Source organism: Ammospiza nelsoni, chromosome 2 (genome assembly GCF_027579445.1).
Source record: "Ammospiza nelsoni isolate bAmmNel1 chromosome 2, bAmmNel1.pri, whole genome shotgun sequence".
Taxonomy (NCBI): domain Eukaryota; kingdom Metazoa; phylum Chordata; class Aves; order Passeriformes; family Passerellidae; genus Ammospiza; species Ammospiza nelsoni.
Window position 1 is genome coordinate 112,546,551 of NC_080634.1, and position 15,706 is coordinate 112,562,256.

General features: G+C 36.5%; 1 protein-coding gene across 11 annotated transcripts in view; it reads right to left on the reverse strand.

Moving 5' to 3' along the window:
• Positions 1-15,706, reverse strand: part of CASK (calcium/calmodulin dependent serine protein kinase) — a 185,316-nt gene that overhangs the window by 26,947 nt on the left and 142,663 nt on the right. For 10 of the 11 annotated variants that reach the window (XM_059493309.1, XM_059493303.1, XM_059493308.1 and 7 more), the window contains 5 exons: positions 8,505-8,582; positions 7,132-7,212; positions 3,145-3,333; positions 2,590-2,668; positions 194-279 (listed from right to left, as the gene is read on the reverse strand). In XM_059493309.1, coding sequence (XP_059349292.1) covers positions 194-279; positions 2,590-2,668; positions 3,145-3,333; positions 7,132-7,212; positions 8,505-8,582 — 513 coding nt within the window. Of the gene's footprint in view, positions 1-193; positions 280-2,589; positions 2,669-3,144; positions 3,334-7,131; positions 7,213-8,504; positions 8,583-13,331; positions 13,357-15,706 lie in introns of those variants that run through there. The other variant, XM_059493312.1, reaches the window with a different exon arrangement.

Consider the following 15,706-nt stretch of genomic DNA (forward strand, 5'->3'; position numbering starts at 1 on the left):
GCTCAAGGAAATGTTTTTTAAATTTTTAACTGTGAGCTCAACTGTAATAAACTGAAAGAACTTTTTGTTGCATGGACATGTAGCCTATCAAAAACACTAGAAAAAGGGGAAGTTAGAACACAATTACACAAAAGTTTTGACTAAATAAGAAGGTACTTTTATAGAGGATATGAAGAAGACTTCAGGCACTTACAAGCATTTTTTGTAGTTGCTCTACAGTTTGATTTGCCACACTGATTCCGTTTATTTCTCTGATTTCATCTCCTACATGTAGCGTACCTGCAGAGTTAACAAACACACAGTCACCTCAGTTTCTACAAACTGAAATAATTCTAACAGAGCACTGTTATTCATACAAAGGCATAAACAGAAAACAACATTAAAATATTTTTTTTGCTAGATTCAGAAAAGAACTTTGTATTAGCTACAAATCTGTGTTTCACAGTGCAGTGAATACAAAGCAAGAGATGCCCAGGCATCTCCTCAGTAAACAGGAAAAACATGTTTTTGTTATTAAAAAATAATATTGAATCAAAACCACCATATGGCCTGGAATATTATAAAGATTCTCTGATACTATTCAAAACATAAAACTGATGGAATTACATATTAGACTGAGAATCAGATTCAATAACATCCCTGTATCAAATAAAATCCCCTTTTCTGCATCATTTCCCATTTCTGTCACTCTGACAGAAGTGAATATTGTTATGTTCATGACTGTAAGGAGAAGTATACATAAAAACTGGGAATAAAGAATGGACATATGGCAGACATGTCAACAACAAACAGACAATTTTTAATGACTGAGACTGGTGTTTCATTTCTACTGAATTCTCTGGAAGGTGTGAGTAGATGGAGTCTTTAAAAGCTTTTCTTCCCATTTCAACTCTGCCACATTTGGAATAAGAACAATTTCAATCACTAGGACTAGGCAGAGCTGGCCTAGAGACAGAAGGCAACTTCACAGCAGCTACAATTTTGTGACTAGGAACTGCACAGTTTGTGTTTAATATTGCTGGACCTCAAATTATACAATTCCTGTAAGCCTCACAGCAGACCTATTATCCAGGCTCTGCTGATATTACCTGGCAGTTTTCCATACAGCAAAAAGAGACAGCAAAGAAAAAATGACCTAACACTCCCCAAAACAAATTCAAGACACAGGCCCTACCAACAGGATTCAAGATGGTGCTTGAGATCACTGTCATATTACACTTGTGTTGTTCTATTCAGTAAAAATATTTTAAATACAGGCTATGCTGAATGAAGCAGTGAATCTAAGAGGCATCTAGAGCACTAACAGAATTAGAAGCATTAAAAAAATAGATGACCATACTAAAGAAACACTGAAGTAAAGCTCAATTTCAAGTGCAGAAGCACTACCTTAGTTAGACGAAGCACATAGAGATTAAATTAAATTTCCCAAATCTTTAGAAATAAAAGATACTGTATAATTAAAAACAAGAGTTGTAATGGGCACAGTTGGATATTTTACCGAGTTTTAGCAGCTCTTAAAAGTTTTATTAGCCCCATTATGGAACACAGTCATGTGAAGCAATACTGTGCAGAGCATCACCACTACCTAAGCACAGCTGGAAGAAAACCTTGCTTCGGTGAATCTTAGAGCAATCTCCTTTTAAAACTCACTTTCAGAAGCAAAATAAATTTCATTTCAGAAGGTCCTCCAAAGACATAGAATTCTCTCTGAATTGCATCTTTGTTTGTATTAAAACTTTTCCCTTTCCTGCTTCCTGACAGATTTTACCATATCAGTGAGACAAAGTGAATATGTTTTGTCTTCCCAATTACCTGTTCCTAGCTCCCTTTGAAACAGAACAGTAGGCTAGAGAGAACTCTTCACTGAAAAATTAAGAAAATTTTTGTTTTCATCACAAGAAAAAGATGGCAGTCTGAAAAAACTGAAGTAACCCTTCCATGGCTGCAATCCAAACTCGCAGTCAACAACCTAGCAGGGAAGTTCATCTGTTTAAAGCAGGACAAAACCCAGTTACTTCTGGACATCTGATCTGAACACACAAAATGACAAAAAGGAGAAGACTGTGGATGAGAAAAAAAAGCATGTTTGTAGGATTTTTTTATGGTAGTGAAAACTGAAAATAAATTTTAGAATCTAGGCACAAGTAATATTTTTATTTCAAACTGAATTTTTGTGATTCTCAACACCAAAAATATAAAGATCCTCAAGAACTGTGTGGCTAAAGCTCTTTCATTTTGGCAAGAGAAAGTACTGCTACTTGTGTAAGGATTTTTTTTTTAAACAGAGGATTAAATAAGTACAGCTCCAAAATTATTGGTGTTCCCATCTCTTGCTAAGCTATACTCAGTAATAAGATGGTAATTATCCTAATTAAGACCTAAATGAAACACAGTGGGCCCTCACCTCAAAACAGTGGCAGACTTCTGCAACTGCAAGGTAACTAAAGCAGTTAGCAGGAGTCCATGCAGGCACAGAGAGACACTGCTATGGAATAGCAGCGATCAAAATCAGGAGAATGTACACAGTTTGTACAAAAGGATCTAAAATAACTGTGTTTGAAGACAAAGCTCTTCATGAGATGTGATTACCTTGCCGGTGAATCATTCCTCCGTGCATAATTCTTGCCACAATGCAGTGGTTCAGCTCATTCATTTTTAAAGTGATTCCCTGGAAAAAAAAAGGAATGTTTATACTTTTAAAATAAAATATTAAGCACTGTGATTCTTGAGTGGTTAAGAGTAGTCACATTTCCTGAAAGCCTGAAGGCAGGGTATAAATTTTAAGATTAAAATAAAATCTTTGTCACTCACTTCAAGATGAGCAATAAGACCAGATACTATTTATAAGTGAGGATGCAATACTTCAACATATGAGTATGTAAGGATCTGGTTTGTTAAAAATGTGATTTTATACTGAAGTGTAAAGGCTCCAGTTGGGTTTAAGGACTAATTTGCTGTAGCTTTTAAACAAACCCAGCCCTAGTGGCACAGCAGCAGTGTGAGCGCACACAAAGCGTTTCAAGGAGGATAAATATCTATTCCAGTTAATTGACAACCCCACCTCAAAGTGAGGAAATGACACTAAAATCATCACAACACTGGTCTTTACCAGCCCAGAGGGAAATAGTGAGGCTCCCCCCCTACCATGGGCTCGTCTGTGTTCTTCTGGAACTGCACCAGGCGGACGCGCGTGACGTTCTCCATGTCCATGTCGCCGTTGGCGCTCTCGGGGGAGTCCCCGTTCAGGTAGGGCGAGGTGGGAGGAGGCGTCACCCGCAGCGCTTCGTCACTGTAAACTTCATGTGCCACTACATCATGGGTTTGAAGTAAGGCCTGCAGGACAGCCCAGCAACAAAATGTCACGTTTCCATCATCTCCCATGTCCCTTGCTCATTTCTTTTAAGGGTTTTTTTTGAAGATTTTCAAGGAAATCCAAGATATTTGTGCCCCATTTCCTACTGAAGAACTTTTCCTTTAAAGGAGCAAGATAAACTTTCAGACTGCAAACACCTACACACACTGAGACTCTAAAGCCTGCCAGAGTTAATGTGATTTTTACTGTAGGGACTTCAATGAGAATGATGCTGCCTCCCTTCCCCTCATCCTCTCGACACCTGTAGGGTGAGAGTGAATCCATCTTCTTGTGCACAGACAGAGAATCAGGAATCTCCCTTTCCGTGCAAACCATTCTGTAATAATTACTCTAGTAAAATGGAAAGTTACTCAGATCCCATGATATCTCACTCTAATAAAGGCAGACTGTAGATCAATACCAACTGAATGAAGCAAATACTGTTTTTTTGTTGTTTCCTACCATAATTGCCTCCATACTCTCCCCTTCCCCTACAACTTGGTCCCAGCACAACCACTGAGTTCAAAATGCTTCACAAAAATTAAGAGTGCAAAGCAGCAATCTGCTAAAATACTGCTTCATTAGCTTTCATTAACTACTTCAGTACACTTCTAAAGTGTACTGTGTGATAAAAGGTAACTTCCTAAACACTGTATGTTCTCATTTCTCTAATCGATTTGAAACTATATTTGGGAAGTCAGCACTATAATGATGGAACAAAATTCTCTAAACTAACAATGCTTTGCCCATATTCCCTTCCATTTTCCCATTGCTTCAAGCCCACTTACATATATACTATCTTTAGTTAAATACTAACCTGTATCTGCATTTCCTACTTTTCATCTCATTTTGTCAATCACTAGGCTCAAACTCATCACAATTCCTCTGCATTAGTCTGCTCTACTGCAGCAACATTTTATATTAGAGATCTGGACCATGTAAGTGAAACTACTTAAACAGTATTTAATTAAAATTTGATTTATTTGTGTGTCCATTAATGTGTGGGTACTCCAATGTAGGTTAATGGTTGGACACAATGACCTTGGAGATGCTTCAGTGCCCCTGCTTGTGTCTGTTACACTCTCCACACTTTAATATTACATTTCTTATGTAATCCAGGGGCTTACATTTTATCACATAAAATATTTGCCCTGCTTTATATTATTTTTAGCAATAATATTCACCTTGTAGGAGGTTAAAATTTGGCACATCCAGTATTTTTTAAAGTCCATAATTATACTTAATGACTTCTGAATATGTTCACAAAAATGAACACTACTTCAGAAATACATTAAAGTACAGCAACCTCAATTTAATATTGAAAACATTTAATAAAAATATTCCTATTAGACCTTACTTACAGATGTCTGTTTTCAGGCATTTCTGCTAATTTTGATAATGTGTTTTTTTCTGTCTATTTTTACTTTGTAGAACATGATAATCCTGCTAAAACTTAGCTTAATGAGAAAACTGCTTTCTGCTGTACTGCAGGATCACTGCAGAGAACAGCACAGAAAGGCATGTGATGATAGATAAAACTTCAATATGTCATTAAGCAAAAGTCTCCTAGCAAATATTTCAACTGTTACAACATACTAAACTTAAATAATAGAATCTTTTACACATGAAATTGGCATATTTGAAAAACTACTAAAAATTGTGAAATGGAATAAAAGCTCTTTGAAATGTGTACATACATAGCAAATGAGGTACTTGACAATGCTTTCAGAATTCTTAAATTAATTATCTACTGAAAGGCCTTCATGCAAAATTTACAAACATTTCTTTAAATTAAAATGTTAAACATGCACAGAATAAATTGATAATTTATTTTTGCAGCCATAAGGCACATGAGGGCAAAAGAAAATTAGAACAGAACACCCTAAGATGTGTTACAAACACATTGGCTTTGGTTCTGTGAAGGCCTGCACACAGTTTAACCCACTTACACTGTGGTTAAGCAAACAAGACAGGTTATACTCTTTTTTCTTCTGATTAGGGATACACATTAGATTAAAAAAAATACTAAAATAGTCCATTACCATATAGGTGTTAATGCACACTCCTACTTATTACACCTAATTGATTACTGAATTGATGTGCTGTAATAACCAGAATATTGCTCTGTACAACATCTGGCAAACACATGGAGTATGGGTCAACAATATTGGTTTATATTATTATAATTATTCCTTTCTATTATAATTATTCCATTATAATTATTCCTAGATTATATACTTATAATTATTCCTTTTCCTAGTAGTTTCCTTATAAAGGTTTTTGCTCTGAAGGGAAGTTTAGCAGAATGCAACAAATGTAAAAATAATTTTATTAAAGTCTGCAACCCATAGAGGTGCATCTGGGAGCAGAAGTGGGAATGATGGAGAGGATGGAGTTGTCCCTTTGGCATCTGGAGACTCTGGGATCTGCAGGTGTGGATCCACACCAACTTATGCTGCCTTAATTGCTGCTTTACATTCCTCCCTAACACAAACTGTTCCTGTTCCCCTGCTCATTCTGGCTCTCCAGCATCCCTGTTATCCTAAATTCTTTTTGCTAAATGGTTAGTTGGGGATTTTTTTTTTTTTTTGGAGCAATTTTCTACTAGTTCAGCTGAGGGCAACATTAAAGTGCAGTTTTAGATGAAAGCCAGAACTACAAGGGAGAGGATGAAAGATGGGGAAAAGGGATAATGGGACTTCAGCAACTGGCAATTTAGCCTGGGATATCACAGATTCACTTGCTGAAATTACTCCTCATCAAAAGTACTTGTTAAGGAATTGCAGCTTATTCCTTATGAAAAAATACTTTTCATAGATTTGCAGCAAAAGAATTCTGACAAATGGTTTTAGATTTGTGAGCATATCAGGGAACAGAGATACCTAAAAAAAAGAGGATTTTCAACTCAATTTTCCTGTCACTTAATTTGATATATGAAATTTCTATATACCACAATCACTTTTGTTGATACCCACTCTGCAAATAATTTATACTTTAAAAATGCTCTTTCTCAACAGTGCTTCATGTTTTAGTAATACTGTGGGGTAATTACACACACAAAAAAGTAAATAAAATGAACCTGTCAGATTCCAAATGAAGCTGAGTAGGGAAAGTCAAATTCTTGATTTTAAGCTGACAATAGTGTATAGTAGATTTAAACAAACATGTTTATTTCTCAATTTATGAAATTCACCTATAGCATAAACAAAAGAAATCCTTCAAATTAGTGGACTGCAGCAACTTGAACCAAGTTACAAAGCAGTAACATCCCTGAATTTAGGACAATTTTTGCCCTCAAATCAGATTTGAGAAACAAACACAGTAAGTGCTGATATGTAACACAAATTCAACAGACTGTACAAACTACTGATTTGTTGTAAAATAATATCAAATAAACACTTTATTTTGCAATGAATTCACACATCTTTATCCTAAGAAGACCTTTGGCAAAAGAAAAAGGAGGATCCCAGCTCTATCTATGGACATTCAAAAGGATTCATTCTTCTTTCCATGTACAATACAGACCTCCAAAAACACAGTGAAACTGCCCCATAATTACACTACTCCAAACTGGTGACAGTTTTCAGCACAGTAATGAGGACCAATACTGATTCTTTTGCCAATTCTTTTGCCAGAGCAGCAGGTTAGAAATATTAACAGATGTATTGTATGCAGTTCCATCCCTTGCAGATTTTGAGAACTTACTGAAGTTTTCTAACATAAAAATATTAAAAAAATAGAAAAAAACCCCCAAACAAATAAGAGTAGGATCTACTTACCATGAAATGAGGTTGTGTTAAAATACGCTTTAGCTCCTTTGCATCATTGTTCTCTGGGTAACATGAAATTTCTTCCAATACCTGCAAAATAAGCAGCAGAAATGTCCCATAGTAACTTTCTTTTAAAGCTATTGAAGAAATTAAACCCCTCACTGCTCAGTCAGAATATCCCCAAATGATTATACACACCAACATTTCTGATACAGGGAAGGGTTTAAGAGAATGTGCCCCTACCCAGCTGCCCCAAGAGAATAAAATACCTTGTTCCAATGTTCTCTCTGAAAGAGATTAAAGCAGAAATTTGAAGGATTTTTATTTTTTAAACTGACAGCATTCCTCCAACAGCTAAATACATGGTGACAGGAATGGAGTGCAAACAGGTGACACACAGGACCTCCACCAGTTGTGCTTCCTTACATGGTCTCAATTTATTAAAGCAGAATTAAAAACACTCCAAAATCAATTGTTAATGACACCAAGTCTAGGTGGGCCATCTGCTACCCCACCTCCAAGCTCCAGATTTTATAAAATCTGAGTCACTTTATCACTAGGGAAGGAGGAGTAAAGAAGCTTTAACTCATTTGCCTGCAATCTGATTTTTCACATGCAGCTAGTTGGAAAATGAAAGCAGAGTATTTTGCTTCTGGAAGCACCCCCAGGATAAACTGACAGCAAATTTTGCAGAACAAGACTTGAGGGCACCTATCAGTGTGACTTTAGTTATTACATGGAGTTTTAAAGCCTTCCTCCTTTAATAGCACAAAAACCAGTTTTCCTATGATGTAACCCCTAACAACTGCACGAATTTTTACTGATAATACATAATACAATATGGGTCTGGGTTTTTTATTACCTGCCATAAATAAGCAAATAACATACTATTTGCAAGGTACAAGAATTAAGAACGTCTGTGTCTATCTTTGATCTTAGTGGGCCACCTTCTCTGCAATTTCCAAGTCTGCTCTTCTTAGACTTATCTATGATAAACTTGGGGTTTTTTCAATTTTAAAAGCTGACACTTCAAAACATTTCTTTTTGTGACTAAATTTTATAAACATCAGATTTCTGGTGCAGATAAATAACCTGAACATGAAAGATTCTGCAATTACCCAGCAGGAGTGTTCCTTTTAACATCACTACAGTTGAAGAAAAGGTTAAATGATTAAACTGAGTAATATTCACAATCCTTACACAGATAATGGAATTCTGCAAGTTTATGCAACTTGTTACATAACTTGGCTAAGCAATGGTAATATTCCAGAAATAATTCAGATAATGAGCCAGAATACACATCTTAATGAAGAAAAGTAAATTACAGCTTAAATACAATCAACCTTTCAAAGTAAAAAAACCCCATACTTTAAAGCCATTACCTCTTTGGCTCTCTGTACAGCATCACTTGGAGGATTCCTGATTTGTGGTGAAGATTTTGTGTTTATTTTGTCATAAAGCTGAAATAACAAGAAAACAAACTACTGAAATCATATGCTACTTTACATAAATTAATAAGTATTTACAATAGCCTGCTGATGTTACCAGGATTAGGATGATTGTTAAACTGCAAAAGCCCCAGATGTTCTGTATACGAAATCTAGCAGCCTAGGGTTTTGGCTTTTCATTTTTAAACATTTCCTGATTTGAACAGTGCCATAGATTCAGAGTTCATAGGATGACATGGGAAAGTTCAAGAGGTTAAGGGCTTCTGCAAACCTCCCATGCTTTTGCCACAGATTTACAGAAACTATATTCTTCTACTAGAAGTGACCCTATGAATCTTGAATAAATGCTATAAATCAAACATTCTGCTATAAAATCAAGTTAATCTGCATATCTCACTTTTCTCAATAAATCAAACACTCTGAGCAGTAATTTAAATAAACCTTGGAATATGGGAAAATGCCCTTGAAGACAGAACATTACAAAAGCCAAATACTCTGAGAACAGAAAAACAAACTTTCCAAGAATGAGCACTCATAAAAAAGGGTAACCTTATTTTACTAGGACTTTCTGTTAGACAGAAGAATGTCATTGTATTTAAACAGGCTACTGCAAACCTTCCACATTAATTATTTTTTTAAAAATACCCTTTTAAGAACCATTCAACTATGCAAAGCACAACAGAAGAAAGATCTTTCTTCAAGTTTCAAATTAGAGATAAGACATTACAGGCTCTTCCTCATACAAACCTAACACACTGTGCATGTTTTAAAAGAAAAAATGTATACTTAAGAATAAACAGGTACTGTGATAAGCAGTATTTTAAATTAAATCCTTTTGGCTTACAATTCAAGTGATATAAAGATGGTCATGTCTGTAAATATTTCCTAATTATGTTAGATTATTTTTTTGATATATAAGACAGAAAAAAAGCACAAATAACAGTTTTAGAGAATTAGAGAAATTTTTATCACAACAAGGGTGGTGAAACACTGCAACAAGTTGCCCAGGGAAGTTGGAGAATCTCTCAACTTTGGAAACACTCAAAATTCAACTGAAATTCAAAATAATGGACATAAAAAAGCATTCAAAATACAAAAGTGACTCTAAAACCTTCAGCAAACCCTGACACTGCCAAGGATGAGGTGATAAGATAAGAAATCACCATTCAGGCTGCTCAGCAAGGAGTGCTCAGGAGTTTCCTCTGGAAGCTCACAGCTCCACTGTTTGGCTCTGAATGGCCTTGGATGTTTGAAAAAGGGAATCCTGCCAGGACACAGAGCTGCCCTCTTCTCTTTCTCACACAACATGAAATACCACTCAGTTTTAGATAGATAAACTGCCATAAATGCAACCCAACCATCACCATCACTTCCCTGGGTTAACAACTTAACAAACATGTTGAACATTTCAAGCCCATACATAAATAAGCACAAAACCAGCAAACAGTGTCACTTCCAAAAAAACATTCCCTGCAGGACAGTTACACCACTCTCTTGGGGAAAGAAAAGTCAAGATAAATCAGTTTCTTCCAATGCAACAACTTCAGCTTGTGCTGCCAAAACACCACTAAACTCCACAGTTTAAGCAGCTTTGAAAGCTTTGTGATAAAACCCTTCTGCTAGTTTGTAGTTCAGGAGACATTTTATTTGTGCACACAATCATTTGTTTTACCTTTTCTTAAATAAATTAACAAAATCTACTCAAACCCCAGCACCTGCAAATTACCAAGTACCACCCTTCTATGCCTGTTAACAATCTGCACTGAGCACTGTGTCCTGACCAAAGCACAGCAGAAAATGCATGACACCCACCATGAATATTACTGATTTTTTTTTCCTTCTTAAGAGTAATGAAATTACAGAAAAGTTACCTTGAAAACATTTTTATTAGTTATTTCTAGCAATGGTGGAGAAGCTAAGTGTCTAAAGTTGCTGATTTCCCTTGTTACTGTGACCCAAAACAACCAGCAGTTTACAGAAACAATTTCTCCCCCACTAACATGGGAGAGTTATCTTCTGAGATTAGGAAGGAGGCAAAAAGAAAATTAGGGAGCAGAGCTCCACAAAGAATGTTTAGACAAAAAAATCAAGGCAAAGTTCAGACTAAACAAGAGTGCATTCATTTTTCCACAGTGCCTTCATGCTGAGGCATGGCACTTAAATTTCATCTTCCAGGATTTCTGTTTACTGAGGTTTGCTCTGAAGGCACCAAACTATCAGGAGGAACTCTGACAGCAATTAAAAGAAAAACCTTCATATCTGCATTAAGGTTTAAGGATGATATACTACCCAAGGCAAGGGATCTATTAATTGTGGATCTAGAAGATGGCCTCACCCAGAGAATGGATGTGAATTTGGTAGATTCACTTGCATGAGGAGATCTCTTCATTTTGAAATGGCATACTTTAATTTAAGTTAGTTCATGGATTTTTTTTTACAAGAGGCAAGAAGAGCAAAGCTTATAACGTGCATTAATGCACCAGAACTGGTGAAGCAGTTCCACCTCCCTTGCAATCTTTGAAAGAAGACTGGTTTTGCAATATTTTTCAATATTTTTACACTTAAATACTAGCTATAGCAAAAGCAATTTAGAATTACAGCTTGCATAATTAATATGTGAAAGCATTTTAATGTAAAGGTTTCATTCAGACATTAAAAAGAATATTTGCTCCCTTGGATGTAAGAAACTAACACACATTTACATGAGTGTTTTAAAAGTGTGTATAAGAAAACCTTGAATAATACCTGTTTGTACACATCAGAGATTAAAGTGAACATTAATTATATTCAGCCAGGCTCTGTATGCTCCCTGTGGTAGAGAACACATTACTTTGTGCAGTTAGCTACAACATTTTCATCACAGAAACCCATCCTGTTCACAATGCTGCCTCCTTTCAGCAACCCTAAAAATCTAAGTTCTACAGGGAGCACACCAAAGGTGGTTTCTTGTAGAGAAGAATGAACTGGCTCATTCTTCACTGTTCTCTGCAGAAAACTTTTCTATGCAATAACAACAGACTTACAGCAGGACAAAATGTGTGCCCTAAGCATGGCTTTCTTTTTGCTAAGAGTCTCTATTTTCCAGCAAATAACTCTGCCCCCTCAGCCCAGAAACTCAACTTCCAAGAATTCCACTCAGTAATAAGCATAAACATATAAATTAAAAATTTATAATAATTAAAAAAATAAGTAAAATGACACAGCATATGTAACTTTTGGCATTTTCAGACTTTTGAATACTTTGTAAGTCACTCTCACTCCTCAGCATCAATTATTCTGCACTTCGTAGAAAGAAAATTGAAATTGAGAGCTTGCTCTTGACAAGATAAACAATCCCAACTGATGTATTAATAAATTTGATATAACAAACACGTTATAGTTAATAAACAGTATAGTACTGCTTATCAAAACAACAAGTTTTGATTTAAATTTTGCATGCTAGAACACAAAAGCTCTGAAGAGAATACCCACAAGTTGAGTTCACCATCAGTTCATCAGCTTTTGCAGTGTCAAGACTTTTTGTGTTCTGCCTGTACAAAGGGAGCTCCTCTCTTCTGATATTTAAAGCAGACAGCCCAAAGCCTAATCCACAATCAGGCAGTTGAGACAAAACAACAAACTCTGCTCTTCTGACTACTTTTTCAGATGTGCAGAAATTCCTTTTTAACCATTTCCTGCAAGAGGAGTCAGAATACTGCTCCAATGCAACCCCCATTCAATGTCACACTGAAAAATTTAGATATTTCACAAGTAGCAGAAATGCAGCTTCACCACCTGGTCTGATCCTGAAGGTAATAAAGATCAGATCACAGTGAAATCAGTATTTTAGCTACCCAAACCTCAAAGTTCCCGTGAGGCAAGTGAGAAACTTCTTAAAACAAGAGCTACTGAACTGCTAGAGCATAAAGCCTCCTAATCATTCAATACAAACACACATTTTGTGGGCATCCAGTTGCAATTCAGATCAGGTAATTGGCTGCCAACCTCAAATATTAAACACTGAAACATCTAAAAATAATCATTACAGTATGTCCTTATATATTTCACTTTCTCAACAGATTAACCACAGGCAACACAGTGATATTAGAGGGTTGTTTTTCATCACTTTTAGGTTTTGGGGCCATCTAAAAACATCTTGTCTAGAGGTGCTGCCCCTTGCACAGCAGCATTTACTAACAAAGAGAGGTTTTGCTTTGTTACCTCCCACAGTTCCCTGTCCTGATTCTCCATCCACCCCAGAGGTTTTATGTGCTCTGAGACTGAAAGAAATTCATGACCCACTGAATAAATAATACTCACAAGTAGAAGTATCAAAGAATGGCTAAAATTAAAGGGCCAATTAGATTTATGCTAGATCACATAATTCCTTCTTTTGCCAGTTCTGTTTCACATCTCCTTTCCATGCAAAATATTATAATGTTCCCATGGGTGCCTCTTTTCCTGGGATTCTAAGCTCTCAAGGAAACACATCCCTCAAGCTAATAACTTACAGGAAAACAGAGTAGCAAGGTCACAGCAGAGGCTTTATCTTTGTTTAAAGAGTTTACTCTTTCCAACCCTCTGTTCTCCACTATTAAGGACTGTGCATGAAGTTAATTTTTACCATTTCAGCATCAGACCTAACATTTGCTTCCCAGCATAATTCTACAGAACAGGTTATAGTTCCATCCTGTATCAAAGTCCAAAGCATCTTTCAGACTCTAATTTGTGCCTCCTAGAGCATTTTGGCTACAGCTTCAAATATTTTTCTGTGATACTCACTGTAGAAGAGGAGCATAATCAACATCTGCATGCCAGGTCCTCACCCAGTGAAATGCTGAGCGATTCAAACAAAACCAATTCAACAAAAGGGTTCAGGAAGCAGTTTATCAGCTAAAATCAAGATTCTCTGACAGAGTGTTCACAGAAGACAGTCTGAAGCAGAACATGAATTCTGTCTGAACAAGTGTTTGTTTCTGTCATACCCCAGAACTGGCAGCTGCCAACACTGCAGCTTGAAGCACTGAGACTTTCAGTAACCCTGACAAGGGTTATGCAGATTTGAAATACTCAATTCCTCTGTGCATATTCACATTCAAGCAACACATGAATAATCTTTCCAGTAAAAAATGTTGTAGTAGCAATTGGACCCTGAATTTCAATTTTAAGTTTGATCATTCACATGACAGAACAGAAATACATACTCTTCTTCAAATTTTAAAAGAGGAACTTTTATCTGCAAAAAGCAGGCCAACTGTACCTTGTTTTAAGAAGTCACCTATATTCCTACATACTCATAATGTGTCTTTTAGAACAGAGTGACACTTGGTGATACCTGCATCAGAAATAAACATAAAATCAGATTTTCTTACACCTTTACCTACTACATGTAGGAGAAAATGATGGCAGCTAAACTCAGTCAGTCCTATGCAATTTCAGGAAGGTGCATTCTTTTTTTTTTTATAATTCCTTATCTGGGCTTCTTCACTTGTTTTGTTATAAAACAAAATGTAACTTTTTGAAGGCAAGAACAGAGGAGAGAAACTCAACTGGACAGAACCATTTTTCTCTGAGCATTAGTTCAGTTCCCACTGTGTGTGACTGGCAAACAAGTGTACTGTAAGGAGTGGGAATGACAAACTTCACTGCACAAACCCTGAAATCCTGGCACGTCACTGAAGCTAAATGCCAACTGGAGAATGTTTAATGTGTATTAACAGGTTGTTAATGACCACATTTCTGAGGCACAGAAGATAATACCTGCTTCTTAGGAGTCAGTGCCTTGCTACGGGAAAAGGAGATACATGAACTGATTTACTTCAAGAACTGATAGAATAAAATTCCTGACCCTTCAATGTGTTGTACGGACAAACTGCCTGTCAGACAGGAAGAGCTGACAGAACAACATCTTGGTAAAACACAAATTATGAAGGTTTATTTTACTGAGGATGAACACAAATGACAGGTGAGAGATACAGTTCCCTTTAGTCAAGGTGGAACCCTGAAATGATTTTAGCCTCCTTTGAGAAGGAAAACACATCCCCTAGCCACAGCCAAAGACTGGGCATATATTGCCTTTGTACTGATCCAAAGGGTAAAAAGGATCCCAGAAAAAATGCTCTTCACTGCCTTCCCAGGGTCTGACAGAGGCAATCTGGTGACATGAGAGCTGTAAGGAAAGCACACAGCCCTTCACCTGTGTCAGCAGCAGGGAGACATTAGACATTACCAGCCAATATTTTATCAAGGATATCTTCCACTGAAATATTTTGTATGCTTGGAGACATGAGGGGAACCAGAAGGTTCAGGGAAAGAACACTGAAAAGGTTTTTCATCCTGTTATGTAGCTAAGTGTTGGTACACTTGTTGTACATCTTTTGATCAAAACCTTAAGAAGTGAAAATGTATCCAAGTTTAAATTCTCTCAAAAGGTTATAATGCTGTAGCAAAACTGCAGGCAGTCATGAACTGTGGGGAAATCACACAAAGTTTAGTCTGAAACAAAGACTACACAAACCCCTGCAGCTCCACACACTGATACAGTGACAAACAGATTCAAGGACACATTTCTGCTTACGTTGGTTCAGACCCCACAGATATTCAGTAGTATCTGACTTGTATGTTCTATTTCTTTGCAAGGGTTGAAGTTTCTACCTTCAATGTAAATGAGCTATAAACAAATTTTAGCTCTGTTGTGGAACATATTTCTTTTTAGCAGAGATTATCAAGTGTTATCACTTACTCCGTGAAATCAAAGCCTTACCACTTCAGAGGCAAAAGAGCCAAGGAAAGCACTATATTTGTACAGAATAAAACTCCAGGTGTGTGCATTTCTTCCCCCACAATTGACTTTTTGAATTCTGCCTCTGGATTTGCTTCACAGTTACCAAGAGGATTAATATTTATTTATTTCAAGTTGTCTCACAGAAATACTGATATGGTATGCTACTGGTTATGGTTATGCTACTCCTCAAAACCACAGCAGACATTATTTTCTTCTATTTAATTTCAGGTGTCCCTAAACGCCTCATTCATGTATGATGAACCCAGACACTGGTGTCTGACAGCATTTTAATTCCTTACAAAGCAGGACTCTAACCTAGTAATTTGTCTCCTATTTTAAGGAAAACCCACGTTAATACTCATCATAAAAATGT